General features: G+C 39.9%; 1 protein-coding gene across 6 annotated transcripts in view; it reads left to right on the top strand.

The window, feature by feature from the left end:
• Positions 1-26123, top strand: part of BNC2 (basonuclin zinc finger protein 2) — a 417670-nt gene that overhangs the window by 107723 nt on the left and 283824 nt on the right. For all 6 annotated transcript variants that reach the window (XM_007111985.4, XM_007111986.4, XM_007111990.4 and 3 more), the window contains exon 2: positions 22811-23011. In XM_007111985.4, the coding sequence (XP_007112047.1) occupies positions 22916-23011 (96 nt within the window). In that variant the 5' untranslated portion in view covers positions 22811-22915. The remainder of the gene's footprint in view (positions 1-22810; positions 23012-26123) is intronic.

Below are 26123 nucleotides of genomic sequence, written 5' to 3'. Positions count from 1 at the left end.
TAGTCACTGAATCATACTGTAGTGTTGGCATGGTAAGTTTTGTAATTTCTTTTCCTGTGCGAAGACTGCTTTTCTTTCGCCGAATGTTCACTTCTGCATACTTTTTTTTAGTTAGGCATTATGTCATTACGAAGATTTATAGTTATCTAATAATGATTTATTGTAGTCATTTATTCTGCCAGCTGTGGCACATTTTCAGTGGAATTTGTAAATCAGATTTATACAGAAATTTACCAGGACATGCATTTCAGGATTTAATAAAACATACTCCAAAATCTTTTTGAAGTGGGTAGTTTTATGCTGACACATTTGGGTGTAAGCTTTACCTTAACAACCTTTGTTAGTATTCAAACGCTGCCGTGTCTGTCCCACAACCATTGAAAGAGGAATCTCTGAGATCTGTTAAAATACCCAGTTTCAGGTCGTCCACTTTGCTTGCAGACCATTAATGTCACGTTATGTTTGACCTGGGATGTTCACATGTTTAAGGACACGGAAACATACTGACACAAGGCTCTCTGCAGTTCCATGTGTTTTAATCACCATTAAAATGTGTATCCGGAATCATAGCAGACTGGATCTAGTAGATTATGTTCATTTTGAGGCCTTACGTGTCAGATTTTCTCCCCCCCCCTTCTCAGGATTCACCGGCCAGTAACCATGTGGAATACATTTAGCTTTGGCAGAACTGCCAGCTCACACTCCTCCCGCAATTTCTTTGTTATGGTACAAGTTCTTATATTTTCTTTTTCTTTCTTTTTAAAAAAGTATTGTTGAGATTTTGTTTGTTTACTTGGTGGTATATATTTGTTTAGAGACGAATAGAATTCAGAAAAGAAGGAAAGTGTACAGATCCTTTATAATTCGTAATTTTTTTTTTAATCTGGCAATTTGAGAGGCTGTCTTTGAAATGCATGATTGCCAAGTAATTTGTAAAAGTGACTTGTTCTCTAAGACTGCATGAGAATTTTAGTTCTAAGATGAAACTATCAATTCCCAGCTCCAGTCAGCTGGGAATTTTGTCTGCAGCAGCATGGACCATCTCATTTGACTTACTACTGCTGCCCCAAACACATTGACTTCATTGATCAGTTGTTTTAATATTTGTGAAGACATCGTCTTAATGTGCCTTGAAGCTGAAGTTTTAGGTGATATTTAATTGTATTTAAAGCAGTAGACTTGGCACTATCTAAGATGGAAAGCAAGCATTTGAAAATATTACAGACTCTAATTTTTTGCAGTAGTTTGCACATGTTTATGATGTTCAGGTACTAGTTAAGCAGAATGTAACAACAAGAAAGAGCCCAAACAACTTGTCACCTGAAACGTAATTCCTCTCCTTTTAATTTTTTTTTGCCACAATATGTGACAGTGAACAGTTTGTCATCTGATCTCTTATTTCTTAAAAGATATAGTTTTTAAAAACATTCTTAGCAATACCACACCATAGTTAATTTTGTCATCAGATAGGAATTCAAGTCACAGTACATTAAAATGGATCTTTTAACCTCATTAGAATGAAAATATTAAAAAAAATAAACTTAATAAAAATATATACATAGTACTGAGCTTTGGAGTTCATCTTGAGTGAATTAATATTTCTAGAAAAATTGTTACAATTTTTTATATGATTCACTTGTGTGCTGTATGGACAAATGACTCCATAGTATTTGATATTTATTTATTTTTATTTTGAGAAAAAGAAATCTACAGTGCAAGGGAAACTGGGAGATAGAGAAGTTTTTTTGAAAGGGAACAGAGATGAACTTTTCTTGAGAGATTTCATTGCTGATCTCTTAGACGTGGTGCCACATTTTCCTTAAAGGCACTCAGCACTTGTACAATGAAAAGATCATGGAGAAATATTGAGCTCTTTATTTTACATTTTTTTCATCTAGTGCTCACAGTATGCTAGGTATCTTTACCAAGTTTAAATGCAAAAGGAAAGAAAATTTTATATAAGTTCCTCGTTCTGGATTTAGTTTTGACTTTATTAATGTTTTCAGGTTTTTCTTTTGGGCTTACCTGAAAAACTTTTAAAATGATACGAAATTTGAACTTAAAAAAGAAGACAGAGTTCAGTGATGACAGATCTGTTTCATCTTGTGGGTGAATTTTGACTGACTGGTGGTGAATGCCTTGAGAGGCTGAGGTGCATCAGGAGGAAAAAAAAAAAAAAAAGTTCTTGCACAATTAGCAATGCCTGCCGTAGCTGCTAAGGGAATAGTCAATGGATACATGACCTGAATTACTCTCCCTAGAAGAGAAACTCCTGAAAGTTACTGTAATCCTTCATGCATTCATCATGTGTTCGTACCTTCAACCAAGTTTCTTAAAACAGGCCCGAATGCAAGGCAGTGTGCCAAGCGTGGTAAGAATAAAGAGGTGGAGCAGACATGAATTGGCTTTCAAGCCTTGATGGACGGGAGGCTTAATTGTTCATAACAAAAATGTGAAATGTGGTAGGCAGCAGCTTTAGAGAGACCATTATGGTCCAATTCAGAGAGACTGAGTTCTAAGCAAGTTCTAAGGAAGGAGGATATTCAGTTGTAGAAATCTGGCAGATTCTAGAGCTTTATTTGTATTTGCTGATTGGGTATGCCAAGCATTCTGGAGGGATGCCCATTCCTGTCGGACAGGGATAGATGATTGCCTTGTTAAATGTATAGCCCATACATAACATTTCCATAGTGCAAGGCAAACACAGTAGGTGCTGGAAGGCAGAGGATATGACCAGTCTTTCAGGTGAGTGATAAAGCCGTATAATGTCGTATGAGATTCCAGCCAGGAACACATGGTAGAGAATGGAGGATAAGCATATTTTCAGTGTTTAGACATTTACTAATGTCACAGACTATTTTTTTTAAGTAGAAATATTTAACTCTTCAGTACTTGTATTGATACCATATAGGTGTTAAATAGCAAATTTTATCTAATGCATACAATCAAGTGTTAGTTTTAGGAGGTTCCTCCTCCACCATTTTTCCTGACTGGAAATCTTTAAAATATCTTTGGCTTCTTCTTTTCCCTGAAAGCTAAAATTCACTTAAGCATCAGTTCTTGTAGGTCCTTTAAGAAACAAAACAACTCGAAATTGTTTCTTTGTTTCTCACTATTACCTAGTGTAGGTCCTCTTGCCCTGTGATGGGCTGTCCATTTTCTATTAGTGTCTGGTATAGCGTCAAGTGTCGAGATGCTTGTGACATAGACAGATGCAAACCCGACAAGCTTCCTTGCTCTTGGAGCTTACATTCTAGGGAGATGTTTGGACACGACATAAATCCCCTAATTGAATACTTCTGCCTCACATCTCTGTTTTCTGGTACACTGTCCCTAGATGAAACACAACTTCCATTCCTTAACTTTTCAGTTCGGAAACTTAAAGTCTAAATTTCAAGCCCTCCTCATTTGCCTGCCTAGTCTCTAATTTCTTATCTTACAAGCATCCTTCATCTACCTAAGGAATGATGCTTTCTTACACTTAGTTTTGTTCATGCCCCTCCACCATTTGGAATGCTCTCCTTGTCTTTTGACAGTCTCCTTAGCCCAAGAAACTCAGGCCATATCCTTCTTTTGACCAAATTTCTTTGGCTCCTGGAAGCACTGTAACTAATAACACAGGCACTGGCTGTGGCACTTCCTATTTTAGCAAGAGAGAGCAGTGATTTGTATCTTCTCTTTAACTGGTGTGTTTAGGTCTAATCTCTCCAATGACACTGTTAAGTCAGGTAAAAGTAGAAGGCCTGGTCCTTAGTGTGCCAAACACCTTACAAATATGAACACAGTTAAGAACCAGGAAAAACAGTGCTTTGGAGCATCCTGAGGAGATGCAACAAAGCATCTAAGCTTAAGTACCAAACTTCTAAGACAGTTGTTCCCCCTCACAGTTTGCTTAGAACCTGAAAACGCTAAAGTGTGTTTTTGCTAATTGCTATTACATAAATATTATAAGAAATGAGAAAAGAGTTCAGTAGCCTATACAGAGAAAACAGATTTCCCATCCCTCCTCTGAAGTAATTTCTGTTGACCAGATTCTGAAAGGTATTTTCAGAAATAGCTTAGTCCAAATATAGAAGTATTTATTACCCCCTCCCCAGGTTTTTTCTTCTTTGCCGTAAATCGTAGTGCACTCTATTTACTGTTCTATATCTTGCCTCTTACTATGGTGTATTTGGAGATATTCCTTATCAATACAGTAGTCCCCCCTTATTTGTGGGGGACATATTCCAAGACCCCAGTGGATGCCTGAAACCCTGGATAGTATCAAACCATATATATACCTTGTTTTTTCCTATACACACATACCTATTATAAAGTTTAATTGATGAATTAGGCACAGTAAGAGATTGACAACAATAACCAATAATATAACAATTACAACAATACACTATTATAAAAGTTATGTGAATGAGGTCTCTCTCTTTCTCTTTTACTCTCTCAAAATATATGTACAAGTTTAATGCCTTTTCCGTCTTAACTAAGCACTTAACGCACCAAGGCCTTAACTGTAGTTTGCAGTGTTGTAGCACTGCAGAACTAGCACAAATTTCTCTTTCCTTCTTCACAATTTCACAGATAGACGATGAGTTCTTACCATAGATCTTAGCAACCTCAGCATACGATATTTTCCCCTTTCCTTATTAAGTCAAGAGCTCTCACCTTTTTACCTAAAGGAAGCTCTTTAAAGCTTCTCTTTGATGTATCTGAATTGCCAGCATCATTGCTGTAGTGTTCTGGGGCGGCTAGTGAGTAAAATAAGGATGACTTAAACACAAGCACTGTGATCCCGCGACAGTTGATAGGATGACTGAGGTAGCTACCAAGTGACTAACGGGCAGAATGCGCTGGACAAAGGGATGATTCACATCCCGAGCAGAACCGAACAGGAGGATGAGAGATTTTATCATGCCGGTCAGAATGGTGTGCAATTTAAAGCTTATGAATTGTTTATTTCTGAAATTGCCCATTTAATGTTTTCGGACCACGGTTGACCACGAGTCCCTGAAACCTGGGAACATGAAAGGGTAGAGTAGCGGGGACTGCTGCTTCCAGCCTTTTTTTGGTTTTCATCTTAACAGTTGCTTAATATTCCTTTGGAAAGGCTTATAATAAAATAAAACAGCAAATTCGAGAAGTGGGAAGGTAGCAGATATTAGAGATACAAGAAGTAATTACAACTAACTATGAAAGGATAAAATGATAGATTTTAAAATTTAAAACCAGAGCATTCCCAGAGATTCTTTTTTCCCTCCAGGAACAATCAGGGCCCCTCTAGCCCTTAGAAACCCTATAGGTATCACTACATATTAATTTGATGTTCGAAATGAAAAAATTTGATTATCAAGAAAGATATGTCCTGTTTAAAAACCTATGTTGAATATGCAGCACCTTTTCAAATAATTCTCGTCTAAAATGGTAGAAATTGGAGAGGCAGTGCAGGATATGGGGATGAGCACATCTTTTGAAACCAGACCAACTTGGTCTTGAATCCCCACTTTTTTTTTTGCGGTACGCGGGCCTCTCGCTGTTGTGGCCTCTCCCGTTGCGGAGCACAGGCTCCGGACGCGCAGGCTCAGCGGCCACGGCTCACGGGCCTAGCCGCTCCGCGGCATGTGGGATCCTCCCGGACCGGGGCACGAACCCGTGTCCCCTGCATCGGCAGGCGGACTCTCAACCGCTGCGCCACCAGGGAAGCCTTGAATCCCCACTTTGACACTTAATATAAGACCTTGGCCAAGTGAGTCAACTTTCTTAGCTTCAATTTCCTTATTGGTAAAATGAGAATAATAAGGCCTATCTCATAGGACCTGTGAAGAACAAATGAAAAAAATATTTTATGCTTTCCACAGTACCTGACACACAACAGGTGCTCAATAAACATAAAGTAACATCCCCCAGACTCTTTGCCTACCCAGAACAATTAATTTCCTAAGAGCTCTGGACACTGAGATCTTACTATAATTGTATCTTTCAGAAAACTTATTATCATAATGCCTTGGACATACTAGGCACTCCAGATTTGTTTTGTTCTGTAACTCTTAAGTGTTTGGTTTTATTCATATTCTTCACCAAAATCCTCAAATCTCTAGAACGAAGTATACACGTACCATGTGAAAATCCCCAACAGCCAAATGCCAGGATCTTAACCAGTAATACGTTTGTTAAGTGTTTAACAACTAGTTCATGGGGTAGGGGAGCTCTGATCTGTAGCATTTACTGATGTGAATTACCAATGTGAAGCCAACTGGCTTAAAAAATTCCTGAAAGTTTAATTGTTGGTTCTCATTAAGTCAGCAGAGTGGCTTCTACACTACTGTATTCCCAGCCCTCTTGACTAGTGCTTTGAACTCGATGTAAAAGCAGTTTGGGAGACCCAGGTCTCAAAAAACAGTCCAGTCTGCCACCAGCTTATTTTGTTACTTTGTCTTAGTTTTCCTGTTTGTATAGTAAAGCAATGGGAGTAGATCAGTTTTCTAAACTTCTTTTGGTGGGGTTTTACAATTTCATGTAGGTATCTCAGGTTATGGAGACCAAGGGGCCCAGGCTTTATGCTTCTTATCCTGCATGTTCAGTATGAATTTCTTTTTTAAAAAAGGTCTTTATCGGTTAAAAACATGTATGTTTGAGAACCACTGTTATTGAAATAGCTGTCACAAAGCCCATATCTGTAACTGTGCCAAAAGCCCTGATATAGTGACAGGTAATGTATTTACTCACTGCTCATATATATATATTATGTATTATATATATATATTTTGTTTTATATATACACACACACACACATATATAAAATATAAAACAATGTACGGTTTAGGAAAATGCAAAAGGGAACATAATGCATTTCAGTGTTACTTTCGTCAGAGGTAGACATGATAGAAAACGTTTTTGGTACTTGACACTTTAAATATGATATTCATTTATGTGTGAATTCTTCATATATGTATGCCAGGTTAAGGAGGGGTCGCTTATAGGCAGGGGTCGCAAACTCAAATGGCTCTAGAGGTCAGGCAAATGATGGAATTGAGGGAAACAAGTGGCTTATAATATGAAGGGGAGTCATGGAGACTGTGCCCACCTGAGAGCACAGCTCCACCTCGGAGGATCGTTGTTATGAAGAAACACAGATTTCTGCTGCTGTATCTTTAGTTCCCTGATACTCCACCCTGTCCCTGACAGCTGGAAATCCATAGTTTCATTTAAAATTTCTTGATTTTTTTTTTTTGCGGTACGCGGGCCTCTCACCGCCGTGGCCTCTCCCGTCGCGGAGCACAGGCTCCGGACGCGCAGGCTCAGCGGCCATGGCTCACAGGCCTAACCGCTCCGCGGCATGTGGGATCTTCCCGGACCGGGGCACGAACCCCTGTCCCCTGTATCGGCAGGCGGACTCTCAACCACTGAGCCACCAGGGAAGCCCTCTTGATTTTTTTTTTTTTAACATGTTGCCTACGAATTAAACACACTTGCACACTCATACATACTCATGAAGGGAGCCAAGCAAAACAAACTTGGCCTGAGGGCTTCTGGTTTGCAATCTCTCTTCACACACATATATATGCCGCACCTAATATTTATTGAGCGCCTATGTGCTAGGCGCTCAGCTAAACGTCTTGCACTAATCAAAATGTTTAATCTTCACAGCAGTTGGGTGAGCTAGTATTATTTCCTTTTTATAGATGAGGAATTTTGGCTGAGGTCACGCGACTAGTAAAAGGTTCCATGGGTATTCAAACCCACGTAATCTGACTGCAGAAACACTTGGGCAAAACTGACTCCATGGAAATCTCTGACAAGTGCTATAAGCACACAAAAAACACAAATAGCTGAGTATAAAGGGTGGATCGAGACTTATCTAATGTTAGCTCATTTGTGTGCAGTGATACAGTTTGTGTGAACGCGTGCTTGCGGTGATAGTGATACAGTTTGTGTGAACGCGTGCTTGCGTGCTCCCTGGAATACTATCTGCTTTCACACTTTATAAGATTTTTCTGATAAAGCTCAGTGAGACCAGTGTAAAAATTTCACAGGGAGTTTGTATTTCTTTTTGTCACAAACTCTAGACATCCTGAGCTCTGGGGCCAACATTGTCTCTGTCCAAGGGCAAAAGTTTTCTCCCTTGTCTTTGCCATATTTAAACCCCACCCATGGAAATGCTACAAGTCCTGAGTGATGATCACTTCCTCTGGGAAAGGGTACGAAGAATAAAAGTAAATCTAGCAAGAGGAATAAATCCCAAAAGACAGAGATAAGTACTTGAGGTCAGAGACTGCATCTTTTATAGTTAGTCTGCATACCAAACTCATTAATATGAATAATCATCTTAGCTGTAGTGGTTATAGTAGCAAAAGTAATACAAGAAACTCGTCTTGTCTTACAGTTTTACATCAACTCTTTCATTATTTCTAGGACTCGGGAAGGTCTCTTTGAGAAAGTGATGAGAAAGCAAAGGTCTCTCACATGTTTCTCCTTTATTTCCACTTCTTTTTCCTACCCACATAAAATATTTTTCAACCTTAAAACCTGCAGCCTATGGGGGTAAAACTATAAGACTCTAGGAAGAAAGACGTAAAACTGTGTTCAAACATCTATATATTTATCCATTTAGGTTTTTCCCTTGATATTCTGGAACACCATTAGACACTGTAAACCTCTTTATGGTTTGTTCACTTGGTATGGAACGGGAGAGAAAAAAAGAGCCAGTCCCCCATGGCTGTATTCTTCTCAACACTCTGTACCCATCATGTGAATGGAAAGAACCCAAAATCTTCATTTTCAGAACTGTATCTTAGCCCCTGGCTCCTAGAGAAAACCAGTGTGGTTCAGAAGTGGGATGGGAAGAGTGGTTTGCATTGGCATTAGCCTTGCGGGTGCTTTGGGGCTGGAGCACACTCAGCTGTGGGTTACAGATGCTTGCTCTCCGGTATTAATGTGGCCAACATGTGAAACCATTGGCACCCACAATGCTACACAAAGGTCCACGCCTCTGATAGTTTGGGAAATAACTCCCAGCTGAAGAAATTCCTTCTTGAAGGGCTGGAATACATTCTTGAACAGAAGGTCCTTTTCTAGAGGGGTGGAACCCAGAAAGAGATGCCTGATGATGTTGGACTTGGTACCAGGGACTGTATCATTGGGTGTCTCTGATCTTGGGACCTTTAACTGAAAACAGAAAAAAAAAAAATGCTACTCTAAACCTGAGGTTCATAAGTGCCAAATTCTATGCTGTACATATAGCAGAGAGCTTGGGCACTCAAGCCATTGGATAGTTTGTCAGATGCAAAGCATGAGTGGTGGTGGTTGTCATCTGGTCTGACTCAGGGTGTGTTTGAAATGTTTCCACTAATTTTTATTTCTCTGAGCTGTCTCCAAGGTTGGTAGGACCAGAGAAGACTATATGGAAAAGAAAGGAAACAAGTGTAGGGTTGGTTGGTGCTCTTTGTATTTTCAATAACCAAGACACTTTTCAGGTCCCAGAAATTTTCAGGTCCCCTTCTCACGCATGAGGCCTGTGCTTCCTTCTGACAGGAGACTTGAGAGAGCCGGGATGTTTCCATCCCCCATTCAGTGAGTGTGCTAGTCTTCTCCTTCAGGTGCAATTTCCAGTGAAATAGTAGCTTGTAAGTATTCAGAAGTTAGTTTATTGACTCTTATTGCACTTCTGAGCACCTAATAAATAATTTATTAGTCTGATGGATATGTGGCTACCTAACTATGGGTCATGAAATATGCACTATTCTTCTAATACACTGTAGGGAGACCTGTTTATAAAGTATTTAGTATTGGTTTTATAATGCACCGTTGACAACAGAAGACCACGAAGCTCAAAGATCAATCTCATTTTGGCCCACAGTAGTAAAGCTGCTTTATAAAGCTCTGTGACAGGTCACTTAGACAGCGGTCCTCACAGAAAGGACTCTATTAGGAAGGCGGTCTGGAGTGGCTGCGAGCACAGCGGATGAATGTCTTTGTCCAGGTCCCTGAGGTGACTGTTTGGTGGTTGCTGATGTTGGCCAGGTGTTGGAACTCAGCATTTCCCAGTTCTCTATGGGGAATCTGGACTGAGAGTGCCCCGAGAGTGCTAATGCAACCACCACTGATTGTGCAGAGAGCTGGGGTGACTTTGGCCCACAGTTGCAATTCTGGAGACCTGGATTGCAGGAAGGAGCGGGTCTAAGCTTTCCTCAGCTTCCTCTCATGTTTGCTGATGAAGTGACATTGTTCCACATCTCCCAGGCCTTCATTCAAGTCACAGATGTGACACAGCATAACTTAAAAAAAATTTTTTTATTATAGTTGATTTACAATGTTGTGTTAGTTTCTGCTGTACAGCAAAGTGATTTAGTTATACATATATCCACTCTTTTTTAGTTTCTATTCCCATATAGGTCATTAGAGAGTATTGAGTAGAGTTCCCTGTGCTGTACAGCAGGTTCTTATTAGTTATCTATTTTATATATAGTAGTGTGTATGTGTCAATCCTAATCTACCAATTTATCCCTCCCCCACTTTACCGCCTGTTAACCATAAGTTTATTTTCTACATCTGTAACTCTGCTTCTGTTTTGTAGATAAGTTCATTTGTACCTCTTTTGTTTTAGATTCCACTTTTATAAGCGATATCATATTTGTCTTTCTGTCTGACTTCACTCAGTATAACAATCTCTAGGTCTGTCCATGTTGCTGCAGATGGCATTATTTTGTTCTTTTTCATGGTTAATATTCCATTGTATACATGTACCACATCTTCTTTATGCATTCCTCTGTTGTTGGACATTTAGGTTGCTTCCATGACCTGGCTATCGTAAATAGTGCTGCAATGAACATTGAGGTGCGTGTATCTCTTGTTGGTGGGCATGTAAACTGGTACAGCCACTATGGAGAACAGTATGGAGTTTCCTTAAAAAACTAAAAATAGAGCTACCATATACAAGATCCAGCAATCCCACTCCTGGGCATATATCCAGAGAACGCATAACGTTTTTTGATTTTTGTTTGCTTTGGGGAATTTCATTAGCCAGAAAGAAGTCCATAGATATTTAAAAAATCCTACCTAGTAAACACTTAGATTTGGGGGACATCTAAATAAAAATTAAATAACTTCATCCAAAAGTCAATTCTCAGTGTTTCACTTTCTTGATAAGAACTAAATCCTGTAAGAATGCTGTGAGGTAAAGAAATACAGTGTATTATTGCATGTCAGCGTGTACGTTTCAAACAAGGCCTTTTTCAGTTTTGCATTAAGAGCTCCTTGTTGCTTCTAAGTATTCTACTTCCCAGATTGGGAATTGGGAGCTACACTTTCGTGAACCCAGTCCACTTGCTTGTAACTTTTCAGAGTTTTAAAGGAACCAAGGCTGAGTCCTTTCTGCAGTTTGCCATTTCTTTTATTCATTTCTCGTTGATTCAGAGTTTCATGTTACCCTCTCCAATTGGACCAAACCCTTTCTACTCTCTGTTGGTCCTTGATTTCTTCCTGTCCTGTCGCTCTTAGCAAGTGCCCTCATCTTTCCTGAGATGGTCATGTCGTTTGTGTAGCTATCATTTATTGAGCATTTACTATGTGTTAAGCACTCTGTTAGGCCCTGGATTACCAAAGATAGATAAAACTCTCTTACTTTCAACAAGTGAAAAGCTTAATGGGGGAGATGGATAGTAAATTGGCTTTCTACATGAGCACTTTTGAGATATATATACATTTTAACCACAGAATTTTTTTCTCTTCTTACCCTGGTTTCTGAGAAAAAATTTTTTCTTCTCCCTTCAGGGGTACCCGTTTCATTTGTGCTCTTGATCGCATTCTCTCCTAGAACCCTTTTCTTAATCATTTTCCCTCTGGCTTAGATCTTCAGTATCCTTTTCTCCCCTGGCTTTGTCCCCTTTGCCTGTGATACTTTTTCTTCCCTGTTGTGAGAAACAAGCAATCAACACACTAACGCAACTTCTCCCAGACCCTGCAAACTCTCAGACCACCTTTCTCTTACTTTACTTGCTTTCTTTGCAGAATTTCTCCATAGAATGTTTGCCCTTTTCTGCCTCCTTGTCTTTGTACTTTGCTTACTTCTTCACTTCTTTCCAGTCTAGATCCTCTAACTTCTATACCTATCTGCCCACTAAGACATCTCTCTTAGGACACAAAACATACTCATAAAATATCGCAATCACAGATATATACGAGGAATGGGATGATGAACACCCATTTATTGAAGCTTAAGAACTAATAATGTACAAATACATCTGAAGCCCTGGGTTAACATCCCAATTACATTGTAGCCACTGCCATTTCCTCTATCCAATACCTGCCCTCCCATCCTCAAGCAGGATTCTGATTTTGGTATTTATCGTTCCCATGCATTTTGTTTTGCTCTTATTACATTTACTGCTACTTATTACGGTACTTGGTTTTACTACACTCTAAATGTAGCATTGTTTCTTAGAGCATTTAAAACTCTCAGAACTCTGACTTCTCTTGCCATTGAGAACACTGGGCAATGACAGTGGCCCTGTCCATGCTGCTCCTTCTGTGTTCCCTCACAGTCACTGTAGGTATCCCCCAAGATGCTAACTCTGGCCACTTTCTTATACCTATTGTGTCACTTCTCTATTGATGATTCTCAGATCCGATAACTACAGTGTCAACCTATTTTCTGAATGTTTCTAGTTGCCTAGTCACCAGGCAAAACAGACCTACTGTTTTCTCAAACTGAGCTTACTGTATATGCCCACCAACTCGTTCGTTCCCATGTCTGTTGAGAGTGCTACCAGTTTCCTGTGCTCAGAATATCAGAGCTTCAGTGTCATCTTTGGCTCTTCTCATTTGTTACACACATCAGTCATTCTTGTTCCCTGGATTTTATCTCCATGTTGTATCTTGCTCTTTTTTCCCCAGCCCTATTGCCTGTACTCTTTTTACCCAGATTGTTTTAATAGCTATCCTAATTGGTATCTTTGCTTCTGTCTTTTCACACTTCAGTCCGTCCGTCATGCTGTTGCCAGATAAATCCTCTTCAAGTACAGTAATGATCATACTGTGCTGCTGTTGAGAAGCTTTCAGCAGTCTTGGCTGTTGATGGATAACAGGATAAATAGCAACTCTTCCTAGTGACATACAGGACCCTTCCCATTATAATAGTTCCCACTGACCAGTCTACCCCTCTCATTCATCATTGCTCTACACAGATTCCACCTTAACGTTCTAGTCCAACTGGACCACTTCTTTAGGGTGTCTCCTTTCCATTGGCCTCGGTACTCTGATTCAATTTTTGACAGCTCTCACTTCTCTACTTATTTTTTTTTTTAATTTTTTGGCTGTGCCATGTGGCATGTGGGATCTTAGTTCCCCGACCAGGGATCAAACCCACATCCCCTGTGTTGCAAGCGCAGAACCTCAACCACTGGACCACCAGGGAAGTCCAATGGACCACTTCTTTAGGAAAATTATCAGTTCTTAAGTTCCAGTGCAAATGCTGCTTCTGCTTAGAAACTTTCTCTTCCCATACCAGCTGGAAGGAATCTCCTTTTCTTAAGTCCTATACAGTTTGGCTGCTACCTCTACTTATCACGTTGTTTAATTAAAGTTGTTTTTGTACATGGCTTATCTGTACTAGATTATAGATCTGGCTTATCTGTATTAGATTGTATCTGGCTTATCTGTACTAGATTGTAAACTTCTCATGAGCAGGGACTATGTTTTAACTTGCATGTTCCCCACACCTTCTTGTAGCTGGCAAGTAGGGCTTTGATCAGCATTCCCTAACAGTGGCTAAAAGTGCTTAGTTTAAAATATGTCTTTATAACACATGGAAGAAAAGGGAACTAGAAACTGAGCTAGTCAGGGCAAAAGTGTATACCTTATCAATCAGCAAATTATTCACTTCTTCCCACTTTGTTACTTCCATTCTCTCCAGGACTTGTTTAATGGTTGGCTGCTGTCAGCCTTAGAGACTTAACTTTTTTTTTTTTTTTTTTTTTTGCGGTACGCGGGGCTCTCACCATTGTGGCCTCTCCCGTTGCGGAGCACAGGCTCCAGACGCGCAGGCTCAGCGGCCATGGCTCACGGGCCCAGCCGCTCCGCGGCATGTGGGATCTTCCCGGACCGGGGCACGAACCCGTGACCCCTGCATCGCCAGGCGGACTCTCAACCACTGCGCCACCAGGGAAGCCCGAGACTATTAACTCTTAAAAAGTGTTTAGGTGGTCAGAGGAGTGGATTTGCAATTGTTTTTGTTATTTTTTTGACCTGTTTTAATGTACTGTCTCCAAATAATACCGTCTGCAGAGTATGTGTAATTTCTTCCCCAGTCTCTCAAAAGGCATGCCTAGCACCCACTCCAAATAGCCATAGTCACAAGTCAGAGGATAGGCTTAACGAGCAGGGCAGGCAAGCACATTTCAGGATCCCCTGTTGTGGGGTTGTTGCTGCTCAAGTTGAGGTGTGTTCAAGCCTCTTGGATACACTCCCATTCTGGCACCGCCTAGGTAAGGTATCTCTCACCTAAATATTGTCTCCCTCCCTTTTACTGTCTTTCACACTCATCACCATTTTGTGAAACTCAGGTATTTGCTTGATCCCTCACACTTATTACCTTTAAAGAAATCATTGCAAGCAGTACATTTTAGCGGCAGTTACGTGAATGATTTGTGACTGTGATAAAGTATCTGCCTTCGTCTGCCCCTTCTCTTTTCTCTCCCACTCCCCCCTTAGTTTTTCTTTTCCCTCCCTTTTTTCTTTCTTTTACATAGTTCTAATTTATTGTTTTCACTGTTTTTACTAGCAGTACCATTCACAGTAGCAGTAGTAAACTTTTAGAACCGAAGTATAACATGCATACAGAAAAGTGTACAAATCATAAGGGTATACGGCTTGGTGAATATTTACACAGTGATCATACCCAGAACCATCAATGAGATGGAGATACGGGACATCACCTGGACCTCAGCAGCTTTCCTGTGCCTCTTGTAGTCACTACTCCCCACTGAAGGTCATCACTATTCAGAACTAAGTTACCCATTAATTCTTCCTATTTTTAATATGCTGTTAATGAGTTTCTGGCATCTTCTGAGTTCCTTAATTTTGAAAACAATCTTCAGGTTTATTCAAATTTGCTTTCTTTCAACATTTTTTTCATTTAAATAAGTATATCTGTCTATCTATCTATATGAAATAGCCTCTATGGTTTTCCGAAGATTATGAAACTTCACATATACTAGTATTTCACTTTTTAAACTTATTTTTTAAGTTTGTGAATTTCATTTAAGAGGGTACCATCAGCAGCGTTGCTTTTTTCTGTGACAGCTCTAAAAGCAGTGTTGGATTAACTGGGTGCCTACGAACTATTATTATGATAAGTTCACTGGGGCTGCAAGTTTCTTGGGTCTGCAGACTTTAGAAGGAAGTAAATAGAGAAATTAGCATTATCTTTACAGTCCTTGTAGCTCTTCATGGTCATACAAAACTAATTGCCTGCTGTACGCTCCCCAGCCTGTTTTTTGATGTTCATTTAAGGAAACACGTTACTGGTTGTTTTCCTCTAGACTTTCTCATAAAACATGAACTTTACATTATGGTAGGAAGAAGCCATTGTCACTGTTCATAGCTGAGAAAAGATGAATAAAGTCACTTTTCTGTCTTTAAGCCAAAACAGGGTAGGTAAAATATTTCATTTTTTTTTTTGGAGGCTCGAGATTCATGCCAACCTCAGATGCTTTTGCATCTGCAAATGTCCTGATTCTAAGGATTCATCATTTCCCTAACATTTTATAAACTACCTCATCTACCACACCCTACCCAAGTTCTCTTTAAATTTTTTTTAGAGCGTATCAAGGGATTATGGCATTTGGATATATCCCTGAAAACACATCCTTGATGTGTTTCTCTGAAATTGAGGCCCTGATTAGGCTGTCAGCAGATGCTGTATCACATTGATTGTGCCAGTTGGTACAGAGACAAGTGTCAACCAGAGCGGTTTCTCCCTTTTGCCATAGAAGGATGAAGTGTTTAGGTAGTATTTGCTTATGGGGGATGTTCCTGCCACTGCTGAAAGTGATTTAAATCTCTGTCCTATTCAAGCTTAATTTTAGGAGGCCTGTTTTCCCCATAGTCTGAGATCACATTATGATGTTTTCAGTGCACCAGCTTCTCCCTCAGTGTAGCTGATCAATTTTTTTGGTACAGCAGTTATTACTGTTGTTATTTTTTGGTCATGTGCTCTCATGTGGTATTCCTGTGAGTAAACACTAGAGCATTTAGTACTCATGATGCTTTGGCAAAAAACAAACTAACTAAAAATCAAAGGTATGCCTGCGTTTCTTGTCCCCTGAAATCCTCAAGTTATTCTGGCTGAGGTTTCTATATATTGAAATGCCCAGCGCAGGCTGCCAGAGCTGTCTGGAGAAGGTGTAGTTGTAAACAGTTGTAAATTGTAACATGTACAGTTTTAACACAGACTCTCGTAGAGGAGAGAGGGGCCAGTGATTGAGACTGGCAATCCAAGGGGACAACACCATTTTTTTTCCTCCTTCATTTGAATCTATAAAGATCCTTAACTGCATTTTGAATTGGTTAATCCATGAGCTGTCAGCCCAAATTGATGTCCCAGAATTTGAGAGAATAAGCAATAGGATTGATGTCTCCAAAGAGGAAGATTTATAGAAGAATACAGGTGCATAGTTCAGTCCATTCATACACAAGCGGGCACAGGGTTAGATTCAGTAGTTGGCAGCATGCATCATCTTTTTAATCTGGATTAAAGGCGGCTGCATTCAGGTGTGCCTAGGTCATCTGGTAAATTGAGACACGAATGAGAATTGTTAACTAAGAAAAGTTTTCCGGTTTCCTTAAAATTTAAATGCAGGGATCCAGCTAGTAGAATCCAAAAATTTTCTTCAAGATCATGCTTCTGTAGAACATTTGGCGGTTGAAAGAGGGGTTCTTCAACTCTTAAAAGGCTGGTAATGGAAGGAAATTAGGAGCCAGTGGAGAGTGGGAGACGTAGGTGTGATAGGTGAATCCCCTTCAAGGGTAGAGATGTGTTCATATCTGAACTCTATCTTAAAAGCTGCTTTTTAATCTCCCTTCCTTCCTTTCCCCCAAACATGCAGGCAGAGTAGAGTAATAGTTCATCTTTTTGTATGTTTTTTGGGGGGGGGAGGGGTGAATTTTCACTGTCTTTGCATCAAATGACCTATATGACTCAAGGGAAAACAGGCAGCTTAGATTATGATATAATTATTCACAAAGGGGAAACCTCAGTGGAAATTATTGTTTTACGTTTTCTCTATTCTTTATGGTGAGTCAAAGAATTTTCCCCCTTCGCCTCACATAGAAAATGAAACTTTACACAATAAAAAGTAGGGATGGCAGGTCTCAAAGGGGAAAAAGGTTGCTGTCAACTTTTTTTCTCTGGAATATGGAAATTTGGGTGGATTATCTGTTCAGAGGAGGTTTCCTTTATTAATTCTTTTTCCTTTTTACACTTAAGACATCTGTTAACATTTCACACAGCCCAACAGATGTTGCAAAGCAAGTCCCATACTTTGTTCTCAAGAAAAATGACTTTTCCTCAATTGGTTCCCCCACCTCTGTGACTGTGCCCAGCCTGCTGCTTCTGCATAATTTGCATATATTAAGTTATATACCTTAATGCCATACGAATTTGTAGCTTCGGCATTCTTTTTATACTGTAAAGTGCGATTTGATTAGAAACTAGTTTACATGTTGAGAGGTCATAACATTTAAAAAATCTCCGTTGAGAATGGCAGCCTAATTCCACAGATAGGATTGGATAGCCAAATTATTGAATATTTTTCTCTATAAAATATGTGAAGTACAAAAGCTTGAGTTGTTTTGCCACAGGGAAGTGCTGATTGTCATGCGATGTGGAGCGTCATTTTTATTATTTTGGCAAGAACAGGGACAGTTTTGTCTTGACAAGCCATTAGATGAATACCAGCTTGTGTCACATGAAAAACCACTGATCTTTAACCCAGCTCTGTACTTAACCAAGCCTTGAAAATGAATAGTGAATAAAAGAAGAGCAAAGGCCAGTTTACTGTCATTACAGATTACAGACTCTGTTAACAGCTGCTGAACTGAACCCAGGGAATTACAGGTATTGTTCCGTGAACCAGCAGAAGTCCTACAGATGCTTGTTAAACCGTGTATATAAATTGTACATTTATTTGATATTTGCTTAGGATTTACATTGTTGGAAACATAGCTAGAAAAAAGGAAAATCCTTGAGTAACTTCTCAGTGTACTAAATGTATGCCTTTATCACAAAACCATATATGTTTATATGAAACTATCTCAGTGACGCTTCCTTACCTCCACTTATGGAACTTATTTTAAGAAAGCAATGTGCCTTTAAAGGAATTATAATAAGTATCAAAAAGAAAAGAAAATGTATGCAGTCCCCACCCCCCCAAAAAACAACCCACATACAAACACGCAAAACAAAATCCTTCGCTCATTTGTTTCTTCAAGGTGTTCATTGTGGCTAATATCTGCACCAACATGTGATTTTTTTTTTTTTTAATGGAGGGAAAAACGTAACCCACCTCAATACCCAAATATTGAAAAGATCAGTAACATTTACAACAGTCAGTTGTGGGAATTATTGCTTACAGAGCTAACAAAAAAGAACACACTTTCTTACCCTGCTGGTGGAATTGCATTGTGCCTCCCTGTAGTCTTGTTATCCCACACTAACTGAAATGCAAATTCTTTGCAACTAATTGGATCTCATTGAGGGTACCGGCACAGTATGTAGTTATATGCAAAAAGGTTTTTAAGAATAAAATTTCTCTGTAATTACAACTTTTGATTATGATCTGAGACATTGGTATCTATAGTAGAGATACCAATAGACTATAGATACCAATAGACTATTCTTTGTAGAATATCTATATCTATATATATCTAACTTTTTTACAGATTACTCAGAAACATGAGCTTTGAAATGCTTAGTAGAGTACCAGCTCAAAAGTTAGGGGAAAAATGTTTATTTACAGCAATCTATAAATTGGATTTTATTAAAGTCCTATGAAAATAAAGATTTTTTTTTTTTTTGAAATTTAGAATTTAGTATCTTAGAGCCAGTACACTGAAATCATGTTAATAGTGTAATCCTTTTCTTGGAACATTTTAAATGTGAAAACATCATAAACATCAGAAATCACTTCCAAAAGCTGTTGTCTTTTTGTTTTTTCCTTCTGTTCTCCAATCTATTTTAACACTGTAAACTTCATTTGAGTTTCTTACTTTTGTGTATTTCTGCTACATGTTGTGGTGAGGTGGAGGTATTCACATTCCCATAATATCTTTAATAACTTGGGTGCCATTTAGACCTAGTTGGTGTACTTCTTCCCATGGTCCATCTCTCACTATCAGCAAGGGTGGGAAAGCCAACACATAGCCTTTAGGATTTGTGATTCTTTACGTGGAAATACATGGAATCAGGAGAGCAGAAAAACAATTACTGTGTAAGTGATGCCTGCTTCTACTCCCCTAGTTTTAAGTAATTTTAATACAAATGATTCCAGAGAGTTATTCTACAATCTGCAGACTATATAGCCAGTGGACAAACTCAAAAGTCATCTTTGTACCTTGTGGGTATATAGTTTTTGTACCTGTATCCTTAAAATGATACAGGTGTCCTGCTTGCTAGACAGAAGATTATCCTAAGACTGAGGACTCTGCATGCTGTGTTTATATGTGGAAGTGAGTGGCAAGTTCTAGAGGAGTCAGATTTGTATTTTGAAAACTGGATTTAAAAATGAATGTTTGAAACTTAAAATCTGTAAAGCACAGCATGTGTATATGCTTGAGGTTTTTGTTTTAGTTGACTCGTTCATTCATTTCTTGCTAAGTCTGGGTTAATTGTCTCATTGTAGTAAAGCTTGTCTTCTTTGTAGACTGTTCTTAGAAACAAGTTAAAATTTTGTTTGATCAAATCCATTTAGCAGGTGCAGAATTGCATGGTAGAGTTGTAGGTAAAAAAATGTTTTTTTTAAACCGTAGAAAGATAACCTGGTGCTTTTGAGGCTTGTGCCTTGGCAGTAATGTGCCAGATACACGTTATACTGTAGACCTGTTTTCATCTAGAGCAACTCAAGCTTTGCTCTCTGAAAGAGCTCAGTTTGCCTACTCTGGGTAGCATTTTGTCAGACGACTGCTGGCCAGGCAGACTCGATTTGGATGTATTAGCTAGTCAGCCTAATAACCCTGTACAGACTGTATTGATTTTCTAGGAGAGAGTTTATGAACTAAATAAACTTGGGGTTGGTGTCTTAATAAACTGCTTCTCTCAGTCTGTCACATTTAGTTACGGAGCTGTGCAGTTTAGGGGGAAAAAAGGCTAATTCTGTTACAGATTGTTCACAGCAGGGTCTCCAAATTAGCCCTTTGTTTTGTAATGCCACCTTGCTTGGGCTCGCTTTGAGCACATTTCTCAGTTTTGCCCTAATGAGTTGCAACACTGATAATGTGGCTGATGATCTTTCATTGATTTCACTATCACTTGCTTGTCTGGTAATTGATCCGTTGCTGAGCCTCTAGTTAATTATATCGGCTTTGACATGGCCCAGTCCACGGGGAATTTCAAGTCTTGCAGAATAACAGTTTTAATAAAAGAGTCTATTACTGCAGGTTTTTGCTGCTGCATGCCAGTTGATTTTTGTGGTGTGTGTGTGTGTGGTGAGAAGGGGATACCTGGGAAAGGAGAGGACCACAGGACTGAGAGAAAGGAGGGGTGGGGTCTGGAAGAAGAGGAAGAGGGAGTGAAGGAGACAAGGAAGGAGGGGGAGCTGAGAGGGTGAAAGCAGGAGAGCCAGAGGCACGCTAGAGAGAACACGCAGGCAAAGCGATACAACAGAGCCTGCAAGGAGCGAGGAGGAAGCTTGCTATTGACAGTGTCCTTAAGCCTCCCACAAATAACAGCCATTAGTGGGAAGGTCGGGAGCTGAGCATGCAGCTTGACTGAGGCACTGAGTGCCACTTCAGAAATCAAGAGGCTAGCAAATTTTAGAGGGAGTTTAAGTGGGTAATAGCTAGCTGTAAAGGTACAGTCACTGTTGACAATTGACTCACAGGGTCTTTTTCCTGCCCTCCCCCCCCAAGAATATTTTTATTGACCACAGGTGGACTTAATATATTTTAAGGCAACAATTCTTTGGGTTCTTGTTTGTTTCTCTTCAGATATTGAATTTGCTGCTTTTGAGACTTGTTTTGTGCTTAATGGTGGTGAACTGGAGGGAAGTTTAACAGAAAAGCTTTCAGGAGATGTCGGTTCTAGAGGGGAAGGCACATTTGTGTCAACACAGTGCACATTTTCTCATCTTTTCTCATTGTCCACTAATGACACCGAGCTGCCACGGAAGCTCTTCTGTTTCTTTTGTTGTTTCAGAGAGTAAGGTTTATTGTTATTCTTGAGTTACGAAAGAGGAAGGAGAGTGGTACATTTGTCCTCGGTATTTGTAGGTGGTTGAAGATTAATGTGCCTTACATTTTAAGTTTAGGAAGGATGGCTTTTTCCTGCTGACTACTTTTATGAGATGACATGAATTTAGCTTTCCATTTTGGAGTTACTGCTTATGTACAGTGCATTTTGTTCAGTTCTGCTTTTCCATAAATAAGGTAGATAAATATGATCTAATAAATAGATGTTTTGTTTTAAACCTGGTTTAATTACAAATATGACATGCTATTGAGGTTATATTTCATCAGGCCGGAAAACGTTATAGAATTTTCCATGGAGATCTTGAATGAAAAATGGAGTTTTTATATTCATTACTTTTTACCTGAAATGGGACGGCTTTTTTTCTTCATCTTTTTCTTTTTTATGATTTGAAAGGATACTGTAGAGGCTTCATCCAGGAACTTTAACAAAGGATTTTTTTTTCTACTTCTGAGCTTTAAGAAAAGGTACACTTTTTTCCTTTCCCATTCAGTTTCTTATTGTTCAACATCCAATTGAGTAATTAATGCCCTGAGGAAACTGGGTAGTAAATAGTGTGGATTTATTTTGCAGATGTTTATTGTGCATCTTCTATGTTCAAAAAACTGCTAGGTTTATTTATTTACCTTTTAGAGTGTAAGGTCACGTCTCTATGTATATTATTTTCTCTAGAAGTTTATATGTGGTTATAAATAGCCCAGCACATACTGTATGACTTAGGCGCTAACATTTAGACAACACCTAAGCCAACTTCACATTCTCTTATAGCTGAATATTTTTCTTTCTTCCAGTGTAATTAGGGGAAAAAATGTTTTTAAGCCTAGCAGTTTACAAATGTTAAAGCAAAGACTGATGTCAGATATTGCATGCTATACCCGAAAGCATTGTTGGGAAAAATTCCCTGGGAAGGGCCCCAGTCTCTCCTTGCCCCGTGGACCGTCCCTGATCATGGTGCTGCTTGGAGTGTGCATAAGTGCGTATCTCTCTATCCGTGTGTCTGGAGAGGGGTTAGTGCAGGGTGTCATTTAGTGCCTGACAGTGGAACAGTGCAGTTGACTCTTAGCTCTGCTATCCAATGACATGCAGTAGCTGAGAGTTTGAAGCTGATGGTTGGGTCTCCAGTGCTGCCTGCACACCTGACAGGCAGCTGTTAAACCGAGCAAAGGCAAGCTCGGGGAGTCACAATCTATGCATAAATGATAGGGGTATCTGTGCAGAAGGTGCGAAAGAAGCTCTGACCCCCTCCTTCCCCCAAATCTCCCCCTTCCCCAGTGAAATGCACAGTTCAGCCAGCTTCTTAACTACACTACACTCCTGCTACTGGCTGCCAAGAGGCTCAAAAAATCCACCTTCACTTTTCAGTCAGAAGAGGCAGAAGTGGATGTGAGAGAAAGAGAGACACAGAGAGACAGAGAGCCAAAGAGGGCAAGAGACTTGACTTTAAGAGACTGCTGTACTGACAACTCCATGCAGTTCGGAACCAGAACGACTCCGGCTGAACCAGGGTTCATGGGGACATGGCAAAACGCTGATACTAACCTCTTATTCAGAATGTCCCAGCAGGTAAGTTTCTTTCTTTCTTTCTTTTCTTTCTTTCTTTTTTTTTTTTTTAAAGGAAACCTTGAATTGTTATGTGCACTTTTGTTTCTGGTATTTTCCTTACTAAACATTTTTGAATTGTGATCACTTCGTAGTTGGGTTCTGTTATGTCATAACTGTGTTATTGGAATGTGCAGGGTTACTTCACGGCTTCCCTAAGGGCTACTTACAAGAAAAGGGGGGAAAGGATACCGAAGTAAAAGAAAGCAAAGGCATCTGTGGCAAAGTTTCACAGTCCAGCCTGGGTCCTGGGTCAGGGGAAGACTTCATTTATTTCTTTGTTTTCTGTTAAAAATTAAAAACAACCACACACCCCCCCATGTTATCTTTCCATCTGCATTAATCACTTCATCCAAGTGGCTGCTGTCGCGGAGTAGGTTTACCAATCCCACAGCCATAAAATGCAGGGGCCCCTCGGCCCTGCCCGACGGACTTCCCGGGGCTGGAAGCGGCTCGACTCCGACCCGGCCCGAGAGAGGATACTGCGCAAGAGCCGCTGGCAGCGCCGAGGGGCGCGGGCGGAGGCGGCGTGTGTGGCGGGCTGAGCCACCGGCGGTCCCACTTCCTCCGTGCCGCCGCCGCTGCCGCCTCCTCCGCGCTCGCCCTTCGCTCCCGCAGCACCCGCTTGGCTCCCGCCCGCCCGCCCACCGGCCGACGCACTCACACTCGGGCAGCCTCGGCGTCCTCCCCAGAGCCGTCCTCGGGCTGGCCGGCTGCGCCGCCGCTGGCTCTGCGGGGAGAGCCGACGTGTCCGCGCGAGGCCGCCGGCGACTGCTCATTAATCAGCGGAGTCCGCGGCTCGTACCACGTACCGTGCGCTCGGTGGTACCTACGCGCCCCGCGCGCCCGGCTCCTCTTGCACAATCACTGGCTCTGCGGCTCCGAGGGGGAGCGAGGGGGAGAGGAAGCGAAGGGAAACAACCCAGAAACTTTTCATCTTGGACTGTGCTCAAGCGAGGGAGGGAAGTTCCCTGGTGCCTCCCTCCCAGACACGTCTTTTCAAAAGCCTACACAAGCAAGAGTTAGTATGATACTACCCTCCGCACAGCACGAAAGTATTACTGACGAGTTCACTGGGATTTTAAGTAGATGGAGGTCGTTAGAAAATGGATAGTGCTCCATTCATTTAAAAAAAAAATACTGCAGCTGCGTTCTTTTTCAAAAAACCTATTTTGTTTGTAGGAGTTCATGAGAACTAAATACTTTATTCAGATAATTCAATTTTTAAAGTATTGGTAAAGAAGGAAAGAAAGCAGTTTGTCAGGCTGGAGACTACCGCAAGTTTAGAAATATATCTGCGAAAGAGTGCAGAGAGCTAGGGCTTTGCAGCATTTAGCTAGCCAACAGCTGTATCACACAGTTCTAGATAGGATAAATGCATTTGAATAAGGTGTATTTTGACATATCCTGTAGAGGGACCCTGATTACTGCTGATACAGTAAGCTGGGATTTAAATGCAATCAACACAAACCCAATATGCAACTCTTTATGTGCAATTTCCCATTCTTGCAAGTTAAAAAGTTCATTTCCTCCCAGAGATACTCCTTGGAGTTGCCTAGTGCTTTGAGAGGTGTATTTCTGAGGCACGTCCCTGCCTGGGTGGCTCTTTTCGTGGTTGGAACACAGAGTGTGTTTTCACTGACCTTAGGACCAAATAACTTGTTCTGGCATTTTAAAAATTAGATGTCATCTTCAGGGTTTTCTTGAGTTTGTGGAGGTCGTGTGTGTGTGTGTGTGTGTGTGTGTGTGTGTGTGTGTGTGTGTTTTGAAAGGGAAGATTGGTTTAGGTCTCCCTCTAGCTAGAAAAGAGTTAATAAAACCAGATAGAGATAATGATCAATTGATAAATGGCTATTGAACCACATAGATGGTGTTAGATTGCTTCTTTGGCACTAGCCCATTTCCAAGTAGATTTGAATCTAAGGAGACTTTAAGTAGTGGAAAACATTTTAGCTAAAAAACAAAAGTAAATTATATAAATGATGGATCAAAGTTAGGAAAATAAATTGAAATCACTCAGAGACAGAAACTTGTACAGCTAAGCCATTATGATGTCTTTGATCCAGCTGTTTCACTCTGTGGGTGTATAAAAATCTCTTTTGTGTGTACCTATGTGCATGTATGTGTGAAAGTGAGCATCAGTGATTATATGAAAAGAGTAGAAATATAGGGAAGTGATTTGTGCATTATGGGTGCTGTATGAAACTATATAATATTAATTATACTATTTACTAAACAGAGTAGTACAATAAAGGGAGAAAATCACAATTTAAAAAAGTGTAGTGATTTCACTATATTTTATATAATTTCTTTATTTTTTGGTTTTGAAGTAATTGGCGACTCCCCTCCCCCTCTTTTTTCTCCTGTCATGGTTATTAAATGCTTAACCTCCTCTGCATTTTTGGAAAGCATGTGAAAGAGGGTATGAGTTTACATGTTTGTTTTTTTTTTTTCCCCTTTAGGATGACACTTTAGTTTGTATAAATATTGTGTAAACTTAAATTGAAACTGTGTAAATCTAAAAATATATGTGCTGTACATGTTTAATATGTTTATTTTCCTGACCTATAGTTCATCAGCAATGCTGATTCAGAGTGTGTGTGTGTGTATGTATGTGTATGTGCCAGAGCAAGGAATATATCTCGCGAAGCGAACAGTTTCAAGGACTACTAGTCTCAGTATACACCTTAAGCCAGCTTTTGTCTTACTGCAGGTAAAAGTTTGTCCAGTTTAATCAGGTCTGCAGAATTTTGTATTTCTAAGGCATAGAGATGTTTTTTCTATATTATGATTATTTTAATTTCTAAGAAAAAATTGACTTAGCTCATGTAATGAATATAATTTATTGGGCATATTTTTTATTTCAAAGTTTTCTGTAATAAGAAAAACTGTAGAATTTACCTGATCGTTTCTTTAAATATTAGAAAAGACTGACTAGCAGGTTTTAAAACTGAGTTATAGAGAATTCACCATCCGTAGTATTTAACTACAGCAAAACTTAAGAGTGCGAAATAGCTCATGAATACTGAAATTTAATATTCTAGGGTTGTATCTTCTATGGGTAATTTAGGAAGTA

Source organism: Physeter macrocephalus, chromosome 9 (genome assembly GCF_002837175.3).
Source record: "Physeter macrocephalus isolate SW-GA chromosome 9, ASM283717v5, whole genome shotgun sequence".
Classification (NCBI taxonomy): Eukaryota; Metazoa; Chordata; class Mammalia; order Artiodactyla; family Physeteridae; genus Physeter; species Physeter macrocephalus.
This window is presented reverse-complemented; position numbering and strand designations above follow the sequence as displayed.